Genomic DNA, 17278 nt, shown 5'->3' on the forward strand with positions numbered 1-17278 from the left:
CATGCTTGCTTTTTAAGCTTTTGTATGCTTTTGTATATCTGCTCTTGAGCAGAATGTGAATGTAGTGGCTTTATTTACATTGTGTGTTTTTGCAGACGGTGCGGGATAAGGATAAAGCAGAGAGGAAGAGGAAGGCTGAAATGGCGAGACTGCGCAGAGAGAAGATCATGGCTCAGATGTCAGAGATGCAGAGACACTTTATCAATGAGAACAAGGAGCTGTTTCAGCAAAGCTTAGAAGAGCTGGATGCCTCTACCTCCACATCACAAGACCACAGGTACATTCACTCTAGATACTGCATAGGTATTTAGTTTTAGTTGCCAGTTAAGTGTTAAAAAGAATGATCATAGATACATAGGAACAATAGTGGGTTCACAAGTTAAGTAATGCAAAGCTAAGTGAACATAATTGTAATTCCTAAATTACATTTCTCTCCTGAAAACTGTTTATTCGGGTGAGTACAGCGCTTCTGTTTATTTACAGTAAACTTGAATTTCCAAATTTCAACTATGGCTGGGTGCAACAGAATTAACATTAGCCGCTAGCGCTAGCATTAATTAGCATTAGTAAATGCCGCCTAACAGTGCTACACTGAGGAACACTGAGGAGTGTTCCGGTAAGCCAGGGGGATAATAGCAAGTGGGTCATCCCATGTAGCTTGTTTTAACACAGTGAACACGCAGCTTACAGCCTGATATTCTCACCTCTGAATGATGAAAAAGCGAGCACTTAACGTGGTTAAGGGCTAATGCTAATGCTGCTCCAGCAGTGCTAAGCGGGGTTAGCAGCAGGCTACAAACCGATAATACTTACCTCTGAATGGAAAAAGTGCTAGCACTTAGCGTGGTTAGCGGGTAATTCTAATGCTGCTCCAGCAGTGCTAGCTTGGGTAAGCAGCAGGCTACAGGCCGATAATACTTATCTTTAAATGGTGAAAGAGCTAGCGCTTAACACGGTTAACAACTAGTGCTAATACTGTTTCAGTCTCGGTGCTGGAGAACTAAACTGAAACTGCCGCATTGGATAAAAGGGTACAGACAAAAATACAGAAACAAAATACAATGTCTGTATAATCAAATATCAGACAGAAATACCTATTCACAATTCTCTGTGTACACAGAGGCAACTCATTAAAAAATTCTAAACATCCGTTTTACAAAAGTTCCTTTAAAATGTATCATTAAAAAATGAGTGATGTGATGCTTATTCCTTGTAAATCTGTTAAAATAATTCCTAAGTAGCTTAATTTTACTCTGGTATTTGTTCCTATATACTGATTTACCAGGAGGGAACTAATTAGGTGTCAGGCACACAGAAAAAGCAGTGCTGTTGCTAATTGTACTGTACAGAACCATTCAGTGAAATATAAAAGAGAAGTTCTATCTCTCGTTTACATTAAATATGTGGGTTAGAACCTTAATGACATGACTAGTACTATTTTACTGTATATTTCTATGCAGCCGCTCCTTGCTTTCCGTAAATGTGTAGTGTTTACAACATAGATGTATGGACAATGCAGTGTTAGCTTTTTTAAAAAAAAAGTCAGTGATCTAGATTTTTTTCATGTCATGTGATTGGATTGGGAACATCCGTACTCAAATTTCTCAGTCACCCATGTGTTTCTGTTATTGCCCCTAACAACACTTATATTCGTCTCTCTGTGTTGTATAGCCCCAGTTCATGGGATAGCGCCCTGGTGTGTGTGGGGCCTCGGCGGTGGCGTGCAGGTGGAGGAGAAAGGAGGCAGGTGGTGACGTGCATCTTGTGTCAAGAGGAGCAGGAGATCCGATCTGATGGCAGAGCCATGGTGCTTGCTGCCTTCGTCCAGCGCTCCACAGTTATGTCTAAAAACCGCAGGAGACCCCCACACAACCCGGGTAAAGAGCATGAGTGTATATGTTTGTTTAATTGTTGGTGTTTTCAAGTTTATGGTAAGAAAAGTAGTGCTGGGAAAATTAAAACCAGTATGGGTTTTTCCACATACTGCCACACCGCTACAGGCGCTGCGGAGCACTATGTAGAACAGCACCGCCAAAGAAACAGATACAGCTCGCTATCTAATGCTAGCCAGTTAGCATAACAAGCTAATACACTGGAGTAATGGTAGTTCGGCTGTGTGAAGTCAAACGCTCTGTCCTGCCTGGAAAAAAAATAGAATAGCACTTTATCTGAGGAGCTCCTGGTGCTGTTCCTCATGTATGAGTGTTTTAATCCAAGTAAAATAAAAAAAAAAGCAACAGCAAACAGCAGTTATGCACTCAGAAAAGAGACTAATAGAATTGGGCACAGCTCTGGGGAAAAAGTTTCTATCGGTAAACTTGTGTCTTATTTGTGCAATAGAGCTTTTGAGAAATATCTCTTTGAATACTTACATTTTGTGTATTTTATAACATTTTGTGTTTATGGAACTATTTAAAATATTTTGTTTTGTAAAGTACGCAGTGTTAAAATAGTTGGCGTATCTCTTTTTAAGGTCTATTGTTTACATTCTTTAGCTGTTTGTCTGCTAATGCAGTCTTTATATATTGTGTAATTGTTTGGGACAAAGTGAACCCTATTCTGATCAAAGTCTTCATTTAAAGCCTTAAGGGTTTTATATTCTATTTACAGTAGAGTAAGTCACAAATCATATTAAAGCCCAGTCATACAAAATAATTTATTTAAAATAAAATAAAATAAAATACTGTGAAACCGTCAGCATCTTGAAAAATACTGTGAACCATTAGAAAGTACAGCACTAATAAATAATAAATGTTCCTTTTTTTTTTAAATAATGCTTTGTTAAGCTGCTAGATTACATCTCTTTTCTGTCTGTCATAGAACATTTTATGTTACTATTTTGCTAGCTTGTGCTAATGAAACATATATATATGCAGAGAGCTACGATCCCCTCTTCATGCATCCTGACTTGTCCTTCGGCACGCACACGGGCAGCTGTGGACACATCATGCACTCTCACTGCTGGCAAAGGTGAGGAATTAAAAAGCCCCTTGTAGTACTGAAGTCTGCAGCTTAAGCTATATTACATGCTCATCATCAGCTTTGAATGGGTCAGTTCTGGTTGTCATCTGTGTTAATTTGCACGTTGTCTCCTCCTGCAGGTACTTTGAGGCAGTGCAGGCTAAAGAGCAGCGGAGACAGCAGAGACTGCGAGTACACACCAGTTATGATGTAGAAAATGGGGAGTTTTTGTGTCCACTTTGCGAATGTCTCAGCAACACAGTCATTCCCCTCCTGCCCCTCGCTAAGACCTCATGCAGGTGAGTTGTAGACACACTTTTACAATATCTGCTTATCTATTCCTCCACTACAGATTATGACTGATAATCAAACTACGCTATTACATAAGTGAGGATATACAGGTGCTGGTCAACGAATTAGAATAATTTGAAATAGTGCAATCATGAAATTCTTTGAATGCATTTTTTGTGCAGAAAGCAAATCAGGTGTTCACTGCACCTGTCCTACTCGTTAGACTAATCACAGAACTCTTTACCTGGAAAAAAATTTGCTCAACTGAGCTTTCCAAAAGGCCCATTTAGGCTGTAGGTTGTAGGTTGTAGGTTTCGCCACCACGACGCCAGACATGAGGACCTTGGTCACCGAAGGAGATGCAGAAGCGTGATTCGTCACTGAAGACCACTTTCTGCCAGTCTTCAGCAGTCCACTCGCCGTGTTCTTTGGCCCACTTCAGCCGTTTCTCCATTTGTTTCTTGTTCAGCATTGGTTTTACTGCTGGAACGCGAGATTTGAAGCCGAGTTCGCGCAGACGACGGTAAGTGGTTGATCTGGAGACGTCAGCGCCGGTCTGCTTGTTCCACAAGTCGGTGAGCTCGGAAGTGGACTTGAACCGGTTGCTGACTGCGATCTTTCTCAGCTGCTTGTTGTCGCGAGCAGAAGTTTTTCGGACGCCGGAACAGTTGGTGCGCTTGCTGCAGTTTTTCTTGAGAGCTTTGCAGACGGAAGACTGGCTGATGCCGAGCTGCTCAGCAATTTTAGTTTGGGTCAAGCCTTGTTGGCGAAGGGCTTGAATTTGAGCCACTATTCCGGTTGAGAGGTCGCGCTGCTTACCCATGATTGATTTTACAACTTAGAAATTCTACTCAACCCTGACTTTATACTGCACAGTGAACACTCTTCACAGAAAACAAAAATTCGAGCATTTATTCTAATTCAATGAAACGGTTTCTCCATTATTCTAATTCAATAAAACAACAGTGTCACAGTTAAATGGCCTAAATGGGCCTTTTGGAAAGCTCAGCTGAGCAAATTTTTTTCCAGGTAACGAGTTCTGTGATTAGTCTAACGAGTAGGACAGGTGCAGTGAACACCTGATTTGCTTTCTGCACAAAAAATGCATTCAAAGAATTTTATGATTGCACTATTTCAAATTATTCTAATTCATTGACCAGCACCTGTACTCTTACTCACTCACTCAAACTAGCATTGCCTTGCCATGAGCATGCTGGCCAGTGTTCAGACTCAGCCTTCCCATTACTGCTTTTGGGAATGTCAGTGTGACAGCTGTGGTTTCATAGCTTCTCTCCCTGATGCCTTTGTGCAGTATATTTTGTTAACTTGCGCTCAGTTCACCTCTCAAGCCAATTCTGTGTCCTGAAATGGGCATGCGGATCTTACTGCACAGATACTGCCAGTGGTAGGTTAGTGTTCAGGTGCAGTCAGCGAGTCTGCCTGATCTGCAACAGTCCTGAAAACCCCTTTTAAGCTGCGCACCACTGACCTTTTAGTGCATGGCGACTGGTAGCTTGTCACGCAATGCTGAAGTGCAGCAGTGCTGTTAGTGCACACCTGCAGCCACTTCACTCATTTTGTACTTTTTATGAAAAATGTATGAAAACTGTTTATTTATTTTCTAAAATGCTGTTTCTTTGTACTTTCCCAGAAGATTAGGAAGTTTCAGTGTTCATTTTATTTCTACAGGCTTTAATCCAACTTTTTACACCTGGTCACTCCATTCATCTCGAGTATTAATGTTATGTCTGGATAAGCAGACCTGCTTTACCTGGCTTGTACAATTCCATGTTCTAAACTACAAATTTTTTATTTCTCATTTCATCAGATTCAGTTAAGTTTTCAGAGAGTTTGTGTGAGTATGCTTGTGTCTCACTGTGTATCACATGTCCTGATCCAGCAAGCCTCCCATAGATCCATCCTCTACTCTACTTTGCATCCACATTTTATTAGTACTTTGTAGTATTAATCATAAAATTATTTTAAGGTTGGCAGGTCTGGATAAGGTGTAAACACAACTAAAACGCATATAAAATCATTGATCAATTGACGCATGTTGTATTATTTATTATTTTTACATCCATTTTTCCAGAACACATTTAAAAGTTAAAACTATCCCAAATGTACAAATCTGGATATTCCGTTCCACACATCAATTCGATATAAAAATGACAAACTGAAGTCAAATTTCACTACCAAGTTTTAACTGCATGTGGTTCAAATCTTATCAAGGTGCATACCAGATACCAGTCGTGTGAAGTGACCAGGTGTAAATGGGTTAAGGGATTGTTATCTAATTGGGGATTGGTTGTTTTATGTTTGTGTATGTTTTTTTTCTTCTTTCTAATAGTAGTGAGCAGCCTGGTTTGTCGCAGTGGTTGAATACTACCTCTCAGCAGATCAAAACCTTGCACGCTGCTCATCGGAAGGCCAAATCTGCAAGTAAGTACTTCAGTGACGTAAAACACTACTGAAATTTTATTTATTTATTTTTTTTGTTTGGTCCTTGTACCATATTGAACCATAGGCACATTATCAATGAATGTCTATTGTTATTTATAAGGTGCACCAAATTATAAGGCGCATTATGTGATACTAGTAAGGAACAGGGGTTTCGTCATTAAACTCATACGTAGCTTATGTTAACACACAGTAAATGTGCAGGCTACAAGTCGATATACTGGCCTCTGAACGGCGAAAGAGCTAGCATGGTTAGCGGCTAATGCTGCTCCAGCAGTGCTAGCCTGGGTTAGCAGCAGGCTAAAGGCTGATGAACTCGCCTCTGAACAGCGAAATAGCTAGTGTGGATAGCATCTAATGCTAATGCTGCTCCGGCACTGCTAGCCGCTGGAGCTACAGACCGGTAATACCTTTGAATGGCAAAAGAGCTAGCACAGATAATGCTAATACTGCTCCAGCCCAGGTGCTGAAGAGAAACTTCACTTAAAATCCTTACATCCTGTATGGTAGAATTTATTCATAAGGTGCACCTGATTATAAGGCACACTGAGGCTTTTTGGGAAAAATTAAAGGATGCATTATATTTTAAAGTGCGCCTTATAGTGCAAAAGATACGGTACTTCTATTTTATTTTAAATAAACTTCAGATTGACTTTTAGTTGTGTGAATATTTTATAATCACTCGACTATTGGTCCAGATTATTTTGAATCTCTTGTGTTTGCATGATTGTACTTTAAACTCTGGAATATTTGATTTTGCTCCAATGGTGCTAGCCTGAAAATGGTAGCAGGTTTGTTTTTGCTGTAGCAGTCATGCTGATATTTGTTCTGTTTCTTCGAATGCTGCAGCAGCGGGTGAGACACAAACTCTGGAAGATTCACCTCCCCCTGAGGGCTTCAGACTGGACCACACTCCAGTGTAAGCACACACACACACACACACACACACATAATTCCATTACACTGTTTTTTTTTTTTAAGAAGAAAAGATTATGAAAGAAAAGGGGAAAAAAGTGATGTTTTTTTTGTGTTTTTGCAGGAACCCGTACTCAAGCTCCATAAAGGAGATGCTGACCACGTTTGGAACGGCAACGTATAAAGTTGGCCTTAAGGTGCACCCAAACGAACAGGACCCACGTGTGCCTATCATGTGCTGGGGCAGCTGTGCCTACACCATCCAGTCAATAGGTAATTACACACACAGTGATGGAAACACTTTTGGACATATGAATTACTGAATAATGTCATATTTCTCCAAAGTTGGCAATTGATTTATGTTTCTGGTTGTGTTCTGTACAGAGAGATTACTGGTAGATGAGGAAAAGCCTTTGTTTGGAAGTTTACCCTGCAGACAGGTAAAAAAATATATTAGTTCCTTTGTCTTCTACACAATATGCAAAGAGAAAGAAAGAACGATGTTCTGATAGAAACGTTGTAATGTGTAATGTGTATTACTGTTGTGCAGGATGACTGTTTAAGTTCCCTGGCCCGGTTTGGCTCTGCATGCTGGACTGTGTCTTGTCTCTCTACAGTACAGACTCACTTTATTCGACTGTTAGCAGGTACTATTAAATTCGTTATATTTATATGTTTACTGTCTTGCTTTTTGTAGCCTTCTCTGTATTTACATGCATTTATACATTTCTTGTGTATGTTTCCTGCAGCCCTGGTTCCTAATCCCCAGGTGGAGAACTCTCCCTGCCTTTTGGATGTGGACATGTTTCACCTGCTGGTAAGCCTTTATTCTAAATCCTGTTGCCTGGATTAAAAGACAAAAACTATCAGTGTGTAGTAATAAGAATATAATTTTTTTTAGTGCGGAGTCCAATCAGTAATCAGTGTTTTATTGTGCTCAGTTAAGGCATGCCAACCCATTATAATCCCTGAACCTGTCTGTGTGTCTGTTTCAGGTGAGCTTGGTGCTATCTTACTCAGCGGTGCACTGCCTGGACTCCTCAGGCCTGAGTGTTGATGCTGCTCAGCTACATTTTTTTCACCTTGTCACTGTGGCTCACCTGGTGCAGATCCTCCTCACTTCTGTGCCTGGTAAGTGCACACACAAATTCTACAGATTCTAAAATCTAGTCCTGTTTAAAGATTTTCCCAAACTTGAACACCTGATTCATCCTTTCTGGCATATTTAGTACCATATTTTTACCGCACTGTAAGACGCACTTAAAATCCTTTAATTTTTCCAAAAAATCATCAGTGTGCCATTGTATCTGGGGCATCTTAAATAATGAATTCTACCAGTCAGGTTATAAAGAGCAGTAAAGCCACTCTGCTGAAGTGCAGTGTTATAAAGGAGTTTCAGTTTAGTTCTCCAACACCGGGACTTAAGTAGCATTAGCATTATTCGTTAACCGCTTTTTCCCCGTTCAAAGAAAAGTGTTATCAGCCTGCAGTCTGCTCCTAACGCCGGCTAGCACTGCTGGAGCAGCATTAGCATTAGCCACTACCCTGCTAGCCCTTTTGTTGTTCAACGGGGATTATATCGGACTATAGCCTTTGAGTTGACCGTGTTAAAACAAGCTAAGTGTAGCAACCCACTAGCTAATATCGCCCTGGCTTACCGGAGCACTAATGCTTACTCCAGCCCTAGTGATGGAGAAATTTGGGAATGTAAGCTTACTGTAAATAAACGGAAGTGCTTTACTTTCCCAAATAAACAGTTGTCAGGAGAGAAATCTGTTTACATTTACATCCAAAGGTTGTTTGACTTTAAAAGAAAGTCTTTTTTTATTAGAGATTTGTTTACTTAGCTTAGCTTTACTTAATTTAGTTAGCTGCCCCCCACCACCACCCAGCAGCGAGATCTGCTGAATAAGAAGTTCCTTATAATGTCTCTTAAAATGCCCCTTATAGTCCAGTGCGATTTATGTATAAAAAGACCAGAAAATAGATGTTTATTGATAGTAGTGGTAGGTGTTACAAATGGTGTTGTGGTGTGTATCCGAGCAAAAACAATTGACTCTATTGAATCTGTAACTGGGTCAACTATGCTAAGGTTAGCTATGCTACATTTTGCCAGTTAAGTATTGGTTAGCAAAATGTTCTGTTTAAATATTTCTTCTTATACTGTATTGGCTAGGGGTGTGACGAGATCTCGTGGCACAATATCTCGTGAGATTAAACGTGAATATATTTCTCGTCAAGCTTTAACCTGTCTTGCAGGGAAAAAAAATAGTTTAGTGTGGACTTTTTAAGTGGGATCTGGTAACACAGCAGGAGTGCAAGTCCGAGGGGGGAGGGGGTGGAGGAGATGCGTTCTGTCATTACTAGCCCACCGCGCTCCGCAAAACCAGCAAGCTGATTGGCTGTTTCTCCTGAGAGAGCATTTATTTGGGGCTTTCATTTGGCGCCCCCTTTAGTGCAGCGCCCCTATGCACTTTAAGCATAGTCTTAATATGACTGGTTATGGTTATGCATAGTTAAATTACAAGAGATTTAGATAAAAAAAACACAAACCATAGGCTTAATATGACTGGCACTTTGCACTCGTGATATTAATGTCTCGTCACATCCCTAGGATCAGCAATTTTCAGAGGGAAAAATGTTAGTTCAATCCTGTGAGAAATGTAGCCTAAACGATAATACATCTCACTTTTATGTCAGATTCACTGTGTTTCTTTCTTTTATTTTGAATTGTGCTTACTGACCTCTAGATAGCAGTGTTATACCCTGTCTTCAGATTTTACTGTTCTTATTGCACTGCAAGTGGTATTTTACTTTTTGAAGGAAAACTAAGCAAATGTAGCCCCTTTATCCTAGTATGTATCCTTACATTTCTAATACACAGCCCTTATTCTGATAAGTTCAGTATTTGTATCAACCCTACTAGAACATTTTAATATAAGAAAAATGTTACCTTATGTAAAAGGAATAAATATGAAAGAAGACACTGGTCTTCGTGGATTGTAATTAAAAATTGTAAAGGGTTTATGTAAAATATCCTGTTTTGCTTTCTTTCATAAAGTACTTTCAATTAACTTCCTACTGCGGATATTTATGGTGTGTGTGTTTTGTTGTTGGTATTGCTATTTTTAGTACTAAGTGAGAATTTACTGACTGTGTGTTACCCACAGTGGAACTGACCATGGATCAGGAGAGTGGAGGAGTGGAGCGAGAGGAAGAGGAGGGTGTCTGTCTCTTCTATAACATTCTGAAAACTCATCTTGGCAGGTAAGGCACAGAGTAATAACACTTTGGTGATTGGTTTAGTTGAGTTTAATTGCAATATTGCAGCCTTCCTGATATCCATACTGCAAAAAAGTGCTAATATTGCAATAATGACCTAAGAAACTATAGGATTAGTTCAGAAAAAAAATTATAATAAACTTTTTATATAGCATTTTCCAAACATTAAAATGCTGCTCAAAATGCTGTACATAAACACAGCAGAACAAAACACCAGCATAATTAAGAAAACAAAACACAAGAAGCAAGAGAGCCTGATGGATATTTATTGTTTTTTGGTGTGTGTTCAGTCAGCAGTTCAGAAATGTACAAAGGTGCAAAACTATTTCTTGATTCAAAGACCAATAATAAAACCTTAAAATCAATTATAAAAGAAACAGGCAGAAAACGTCAGCATTCTTTCTGCTGCATTTTGGATCAGTTGCAGTTTGTTTACAGTAGATTTAGGAAGTCCAGTCAATAATGTATTGGTAATAGGCAGCTACAGCCTTATTTACTTTATTTCCTCCATTAAATCTTACAGTATCTTCATTTAAAACACCAAAAATACCCTGAGATATTATAGTTTTATTCAGTAAAAAAGCTCTATTATATACTTTGCATTATACTTTATTAATAAGCAGAACAATCACAGATCAGCTACAACATTTAGAAACAGCTCTATATATACATTGCTCTGGTCAGCCATAAAATTATAATCACTTTTTGTTAAATGTTACCCTAAAAAAATATTTTTTTTATTAATCATTTAATTATTAAAATAACTATGCTTGGAAAGAGCATATTAAATATGATTTATTACAGATCATTACAAGTACTTTCCTTTTTAAGTACCAAGTAGTCATGCAGTGAAGAAAAATGTTTTAGTAATCGCATCACAGTCCTCAAAATTGTAGTTGAAACAAAACTTTTGGTATGCGATGGCTTTAAGGCATTTTTTTTAAATGTGTTAATTTAGAAAGGTTTTGACTGTTGTAAAAAAAAAAAAAATAGAAGAAACATGAGAATCAAGTCATAACGATCATCATCTTAATTTGTTTTGTGTCTGTCTGTTGTAGTTCTCTGCCTGAGATGAGTTCAGGGTGGCACCTCTGGCGTTGTGTAAAGGCAAGCATCCTGCCCTACCTGAGAGGAGCAGCTCTTTTCTTCCACCATCTCAACGGAGTGCCCACTCCCCCAGAGCTGCATGGTAAACTTCTCTTCTTGGACGTGTTTTAACTGAGCATGCTTTAAAAAATATTTATATCAAAGATTATGTTACATACATTCAGCTTGTTTGCTTCTGTTTTTCTCTCTAGCTTTAGGTGCAGGTGAATGGGAGGCGCTGTGTACATACCTGTGTTTGCCTTCCAACCTACTGCAGCTGTATTATAACTATCAAGATGTTTTGAAGCCTCTGGTTAAGGGGTGAGAGACTAAATTAGTCGAGAAATATGTTTTTTGCACTTGAATACTGTAAAATGCACATGTGATTTGTGTTCCTGGGAGATGGGAATTGGTGTGGTTAATAGCTTATGGTATATTGTAATGTTTAGTCAGTTCCTTTCTCTTCTCTCCTTTAGGTGGTGCTCTCATCCAGGCATGCGTCAGTGCCTCCAGTCTCCTGAGACTCTTATAAGGTGACATTTTGATGTGTTTTTAAATGGTTAAAGCAATATTATGTTTGAAATTATGGTGGGTTTGAGAATTTTTATTTTTATTTTTATTCCATACAAATCTGTCTAGTTTTCCTAGAGAGTCTAATAAGCTTATTGAGCTGCCAGAGGACTACAGTGCCCTCATCAACCAAGCCTCCAGTTTCACGTGAGTCACTTAGTATTTAAATATTTAAATTTAATTGGTGCAAGATTACTAAAGGATTGATGGGCACTATTGTGGAGTGCAGTGTCTTGTTCTCTTTTGAAGTACACTTGATCAGACAGTGATTTTGGTCTGTGTTCGTGGTCTTAAACTATGTTTTCTGCAGGTGTCCTAAGTCAGGAGGGGACAAGTCTCGTGCACCGACACTGTGCCTAGTTTGTGGCACAATGCTGTGCTCTCAGAGCTACTGCTGCCAGACTGAACTGGAGGGAGAGGACGTGGGAGCCTGCACTGCACACACTTTCGCCTGTGGAGCTGGTGTCGGCCTTTTCCTCAGGTTAGTAAGAGTGTGTGATGGATGTTTTCATTCTTTTTTGCACCCCATCACATTTTATTGTGTTTCTATATTAATGTGTTTCTCTATTAGATGAGCACCAAACCAGACACTTTATCAGCTTGCCATCTCATTTTCTGTACTGCAAAGGGCACCTTTTGGAACACTGTCTAGTAGGGGTGTAACAATGTGACAGCATTGTCCCACAATGCTTTGCAATAAAAATATTTGATTATGTGCATCGTGGGAACATACAATTTCATGTTCTGTTTATGAAATGTTATGCATAACATGCATTGTTTAAACATCAGAGGTACCCCACTAGTGTAGGCAAAAGAACCAGTGGGCGTAAGCAAAGGGCGACGGATATGTCAGGCAATTTTGACCGAAGCCAATCCTACAAGTGCTTTTTTCCTGCTGTGTGAGGTTCATTATTTCCAATAATGAATAATGTAGTGGAGTGAAAAGGACTATGTTTGAATTTTAAATGCAGCCAAATTACAGTTAAAGGTACTTAGATACTTTGGTAAAGATACACAAAAATCTGTCTGTCTAGGCAATAATACTTTTCCTCTAGATTGTCTTAATAAATGATGAAATTAAACAGCACAGTACTTATACTGTGTTTATATTTAGAACAGTACAGGATGCATTTTAAAAAGTGTCCTTATTTTTTGAGCTTCTGTGAGAAAATCGAATCATGAATTAAATCAAATCATAAGCAGAGTGCACGTTACACGCCTACTGTCTAGTAATGGAGGCACAGGTGGCTCTCCATGTTTTAGTTTGTGTTTTGACTGTGATTCTGCTCTTTGTTACAGGGTGAGGGAGAGTCAGGTTCTGTTATTGGCTGGGAAAACTAAGGGCTGCTTTTATGCTCCCCCATACTTGGATGATTATGGGGAAACTGACCAAGGGCTCAGGTAAGAGGACAGAAACACACTAAACGTGGTGTTTTTCTGCACATTTTAGAGAATAAATGTGTTTTATATATGTTTGTATTATATTTTTGTTCAGAACGTGCATTTGCCAGTGTGCTGTGGTATTTTTTGGCTTTCGTTTAATTGCACAGAGCTTTTCCAGCTGCTTATACTCCTAAATCATTAGCGCCTCCTGTTGTTACTGGTAGGGTACTAGAAAAACTAGGGATGTCCTCAATCCGATCATTGGATAGAAAATCGGGGCTTGTCACCTCATTGTTAAAGGATCGGAATCGAGTGGAAAGGATTCGAATCACTGATTTATTAAAAAATTAACATTACATGAGAATGCCCATGCTGCGCTCATGCTGGCAGAGTCCCTCATATCACCCAAGTGTGTCTTTTTCTAGCTCTTTTTTTTGCTCTCTCTCACACCCCCACAAACCTTCCACGGTGGAATTTGCAAAGTAAGGCAACACTGCATAATATATGTAGCGTCTGTTTTCCCCATTAAATGCACTGTTAGATTCAGTAACTACCCTGAGGTATTATAATACAGTAAAAAAAAGTCTAGTCTAAATCTAGTCTCTAAGGCTCACTGTACACTATTACTGTCTCCCTCCCAAAAATACTAAACTACCTGCATAAAAAAAAAAAGACTCATGATCTTAATTATGCTTGGTCACATACTGTAATTGTGTTGTGTGACATTTTATAATTTGTTTAATTTAAGAAACGATGCATATTTAAATCATTTATATAGCAATTTAGTACTTAAAGTAATAGTTATAGCATTTTTTCAATAATAATTATAGTTTAATTAAAAAAAAACCTTAACAGACTATTTTTTAATTATTATTATTATTATTATTATTATTATTATTATTATTATTATTATTATTTTTTTTTTTTTTTTTTTTTTTTTTTATTATTAGATTTTTTTTTCATTGCCAAAGTATCAGATTGGGACTCGAAAAACTTCCAGTCTTATTGGTTCATAATTACATCTATGTAAACTAAGCTACTCACCCGCTGACTGAATGTAAGCTATTTACAGCTATTTACACCACAAACCTGTATGTTTCTGTGCGTTCTTATTTAGTGCATTCTAAGTTAAGGAAGTCTCCAAGAAAATCTTAACATGTCGGTTTTATTTGTCACGCTTTCTCCTCTCAGACGGGGAAACCCCTTGCACCTGTGCCGTGAGCGCTACAGAAAAATCCAGAAGCTCTGGCGCCAGCACAGCATCACAGAGGAGATCGGTCACGCCCAGGAAGCAAACCAGACTCTGGTGGGCATCGACTGGCAACACCTGTGATGTCTCTCAGAACTGGACCCAGAACTGTTCTGCTAACGCCAACCTGGGTTTCTGCACATTTACAGCAGAGGTTGCCTCGGCAACACCGCTTCTTGCACACTCCTTTCTGATTTCCTGTAATAGACAGTGGATGAATGCATGACTTCTTCTTCTTCTTTTTTTTCTGTCTCATTTAGGAGGTGATTTTCCTCCCGTTTTGTTTCTCATTTGATATAAACAAATATTTAAAAAGGTTATAATAAAAAACAAAAACACATATAGCCAAGGTATTTAACTGCCTGCAGAGGGTTCTCTTGCAATATGAGTTTTCAGAGTAGCTCCTCCATAGGAATGCTATTTAATTTGTTTGTCCCAGATGCTATTAAATTATTTTTAAGCTAGTCAAACATAAAATGATTTGATTTATTGAACAGGTCTCCAGTTGCATTAATGCGAAATAACGCTGGTGTTCTCTTTGCAAGCACGATGTTCCTCCAGGACCTTCGGGTCTCAATAGTAGCCATAATGGAATGGCGCCATCTTCAGGCCGTACAGACCTGCAGCTCCTCTCCTCCTCCCCGTTCCTGGTCACTGCAATATCTCTGCTAAGGGCACCCAGCTACAGAATGCTCTGTAAAGTGAATTTGAACTGTTGTGTGGAAATCTGGGAGCACACAAACCGTGCTGGTGTGTGTGTCCCGTGAGTGCCTGCGTCGTCTGGATTTGTGCGCTTGCACATGGAGAGATTGTTTTTAATGTATGCGTGTGTGTTTGTGTGTGTGTGGCTGGTGTGAATCCGGTGTGATGGATTTCTATGGTTGTCTGTTTACGTGAATTTGATATTTTTGCAGCACCAGTGTTTTTCACCCCTCTTTTGTAATGTGTTATTTATGTGTATCTTTATGTGTAACGTAAGGGGTGGAACATTTTTTCTCTCAGCTGATCTCAGTTTTGGGGGGAAAAAAGCTTCTGGATTTTGCTTTTGTGCTTGAGGAGCTTATTTCACATATTGACTTTGCTGAAGTTTGTGTAGTTTTTCTTTCTCAGACCCAAATCTGGCAGTTTTAATTGTTGTTTTGTCAATTTGATAAATCATATCCCACCAAATTCTTCAATTATATTCTATAATACACAGACAGACTAATAGATGAACCCTGATTGGCCCTGTGATCGACACTCCACCACATCTCAACATCATGTTCAAAGCTGCTAATATCCTTGTGTGAAGTGGATAAAAAAAAAAAAAAGAATTTTCAGAATTTAGTTAAATCATGTTTTTATAATGTTTAAATGCCCGTTTTTGCATATCCTTTGTTATCTTAAATGAGCTTTGAGTTTACGTAACAGGCCACATGCAGAATGTAAAATGTTGCATTCTTTGTTTTTCACAAGAATCAGAAGCATTAAAAATCAATTTTACAGTAGTTTTCTTTTTTTTTTATTATTCTTTTTTTTTTTATTATTTAATTTCCCCCATTTTTTTGCCCACGCATCTAAAACAGTGCTTTAGGCTTGCAGGGTGACACTTAACATTATGTTGAAAAGTGGTGGATTAGAGGATGGTTATCACCTGGTGCACACACACACACACACACCACACACATACATACACATAGAGACACATGCACACACGCAAACACACAAGCGCAGCTCATCAGGGTTCCCTGGGTTTCCAGGCCTCTCACAGTAAGCATGTTTCCTGACACACTTCTGGTGTTTAACAGCTGGTATAAAAACATCAGGCGTACTTGTTAATATGTGAATTACTGTATAAATGGGTACCTTGTATTATATTGTAAAACAAAAATTAAATAAATAAGAAAAAGCTACAAGACTCATGGTTTGTGTTTGAGTGAGAGTGTGCTTCCCCGGTGTTTATCCATACACAGACGCACACACAGGTGATTGAGTGGGCTTAAGAGCTTGGCCAGGTGGGCGCGTGGGTTGTGTGAGGAGTATAATTGCATAGATAAGTGTGTGACCCCATTAATTATGACTAATTTTGCTGTCTCCAGCTCTTCTCCAGAGTGGCCCAGTTCTGTCAGATCCTTTTGCTCATCCAGGAACACAGAAACAAAGAGGATTAAAGAGCCGGAGTGAAACTCCAGTCAGGATGTATGAAAGGTAGTCGTGTGCCAGCTTCTTTACTTTAGTCTGTGTAGAATTAAACTCAGTTTTAAAGAAGTCATGTTCTCTGTAAGGGTAATTATGTTTAATACATTTGTTGCCAGGGATTGGGTATTAACACTAAAAAAAAAATTCCCCCACTGGTAAAACTTAAAACAATTAGATGTCATGTAGAATAAAGGGTTAAGCATTCAAATTGTCCTTTGTTCTTTATAGAACCCTTAATAGTCCCTTACAGAAAAAGATTGTAGGTGTATATTTGCTCAATGTACACCAATAATTTATTTTTATATGCTGCCAATCTGTGGAAATAATGTTTGGGTTTAATTATAATTGAACAATTTACAATTTAAATTTGCTACTTTAATGAGAAAAATAGTCTGGCATTGAAACAAGATGAAAAAAACATTCTTATTAATAGTCTCATAGTTCTGAACATTGATATGAAATCTAAATGAGTTGAACAGCTCATTCATTTTTCCTACTGTAATAAAGATATCACATTACTTAATATTTTAGGGTTAAGGTCTGTAGAAATTGAGAAAAAGCTCTGAAAAAGCTTATATAAAATAAGAGACCACTTAAAAATGATTTATTTTCTTTAATTTCACCGAATTATTATAAACCTCTGGAATATAATCAAGAGGAAGATGGATGATCACAAGCCATCAAACCAAACTGAACTGCTTGAATTGTTGCACCAGGAGTGACAAAGTTATCCAAAATCAATGTGTAAGACTGGTGGAGGAGAACATGCCAAAATGCATTAAACTGTGATAAAAACAGGGTTATTTCACAAGATATTAATTTCTGAACTCTTAAAACTTTATGAATATGAACTTGTTTTCTTTGTATTGTTTAAGGTCTGAAGGTCTGCATCTTTTTTTTATT

General features: G+C 38.5%; 1 protein-coding gene across 3 annotated transcripts in view; it reads left to right on the forward strand.

Moving 5' to 3' along the window:
• ubr2 (ubiquitin protein ligase E3 component n-recognin 2) overlaps positions 1 to 16092 on the forward strand; it is a 46309-nt gene extending 30217 nt beyond the window's left edge. For 2 of the 3 annotated variants that reach the window (XM_015605360.3, XM_007247396.4), the window contains exons 29-47: positions 96 to 277; positions 1672 to 1877; positions 2877 to 2970; positions 3102 to 3260; positions 5603 to 5694; positions 6562 to 6631; positions 6752 to 6900; positions 7012 to 7067; positions 7178 to 7274; positions 7377 to 7444; positions 7623 to 7758; positions 9798 to 9894; positions 10968 to 11098; positions 11208 to 11316; positions 11472 to 11528; positions 11635 to 11712; positions 11876 to 12046; positions 12865 to 12966; positions 14140 to 16092. In XM_015605360.3, the coding sequence (XP_015460846.2) occupies positions 96 to 277; positions 1672 to 1877; positions 2877 to 2970; positions 3102 to 3260; positions 5603 to 5694; positions 6562 to 6631; positions 6752 to 6900; positions 7012 to 7067; positions 7178 to 7274; positions 7377 to 7444; positions 7623 to 7758; positions 9798 to 9894; positions 10968 to 11098; positions 11208 to 11316; positions 11472 to 11528; positions 11635 to 11712; positions 11876 to 12046; positions 12865 to 12966; positions 14140 to 14281 (2196 nt within the window). In that variant the 3' untranslated portion in view covers positions 14282 to 16092. The remainder of the gene's footprint in view (positions 1 to 95; positions 278 to 1671; positions 1878 to 2876; positions 2971 to 3101; positions 3261 to 5602; positions 5695 to 6561; positions 6632 to 6751; positions 6901 to 7011; positions 7068 to 7177; positions 7275 to 7376; positions 7445 to 7622; positions 7759 to 9797; positions 9895 to 10967; positions 11099 to 11207; positions 11317 to 11471; positions 11529 to 11634; positions 11713 to 11875; positions 12047 to 12864; positions 12967 to 14139) is intronic. The other variant, XM_007247397.4, reaches the window with a different exon arrangement.
• The last annotated feature ends 1186 nt before the right edge of the window (positions 16093 to 17278 follow it).

The sequence above is a fragment of the Astyanax mexicanus genome, chromosome 7, assembly GCF_023375975.1.
Source record: "Astyanax mexicanus isolate ESR-SI-001 chromosome 7, AstMex3_surface, whole genome shotgun sequence".
NCBI lineage: Eukaryota > Metazoa > Chordata > Actinopteri > Characiformes > Acestrorhamphidae > Astyanax > Astyanax mexicanus.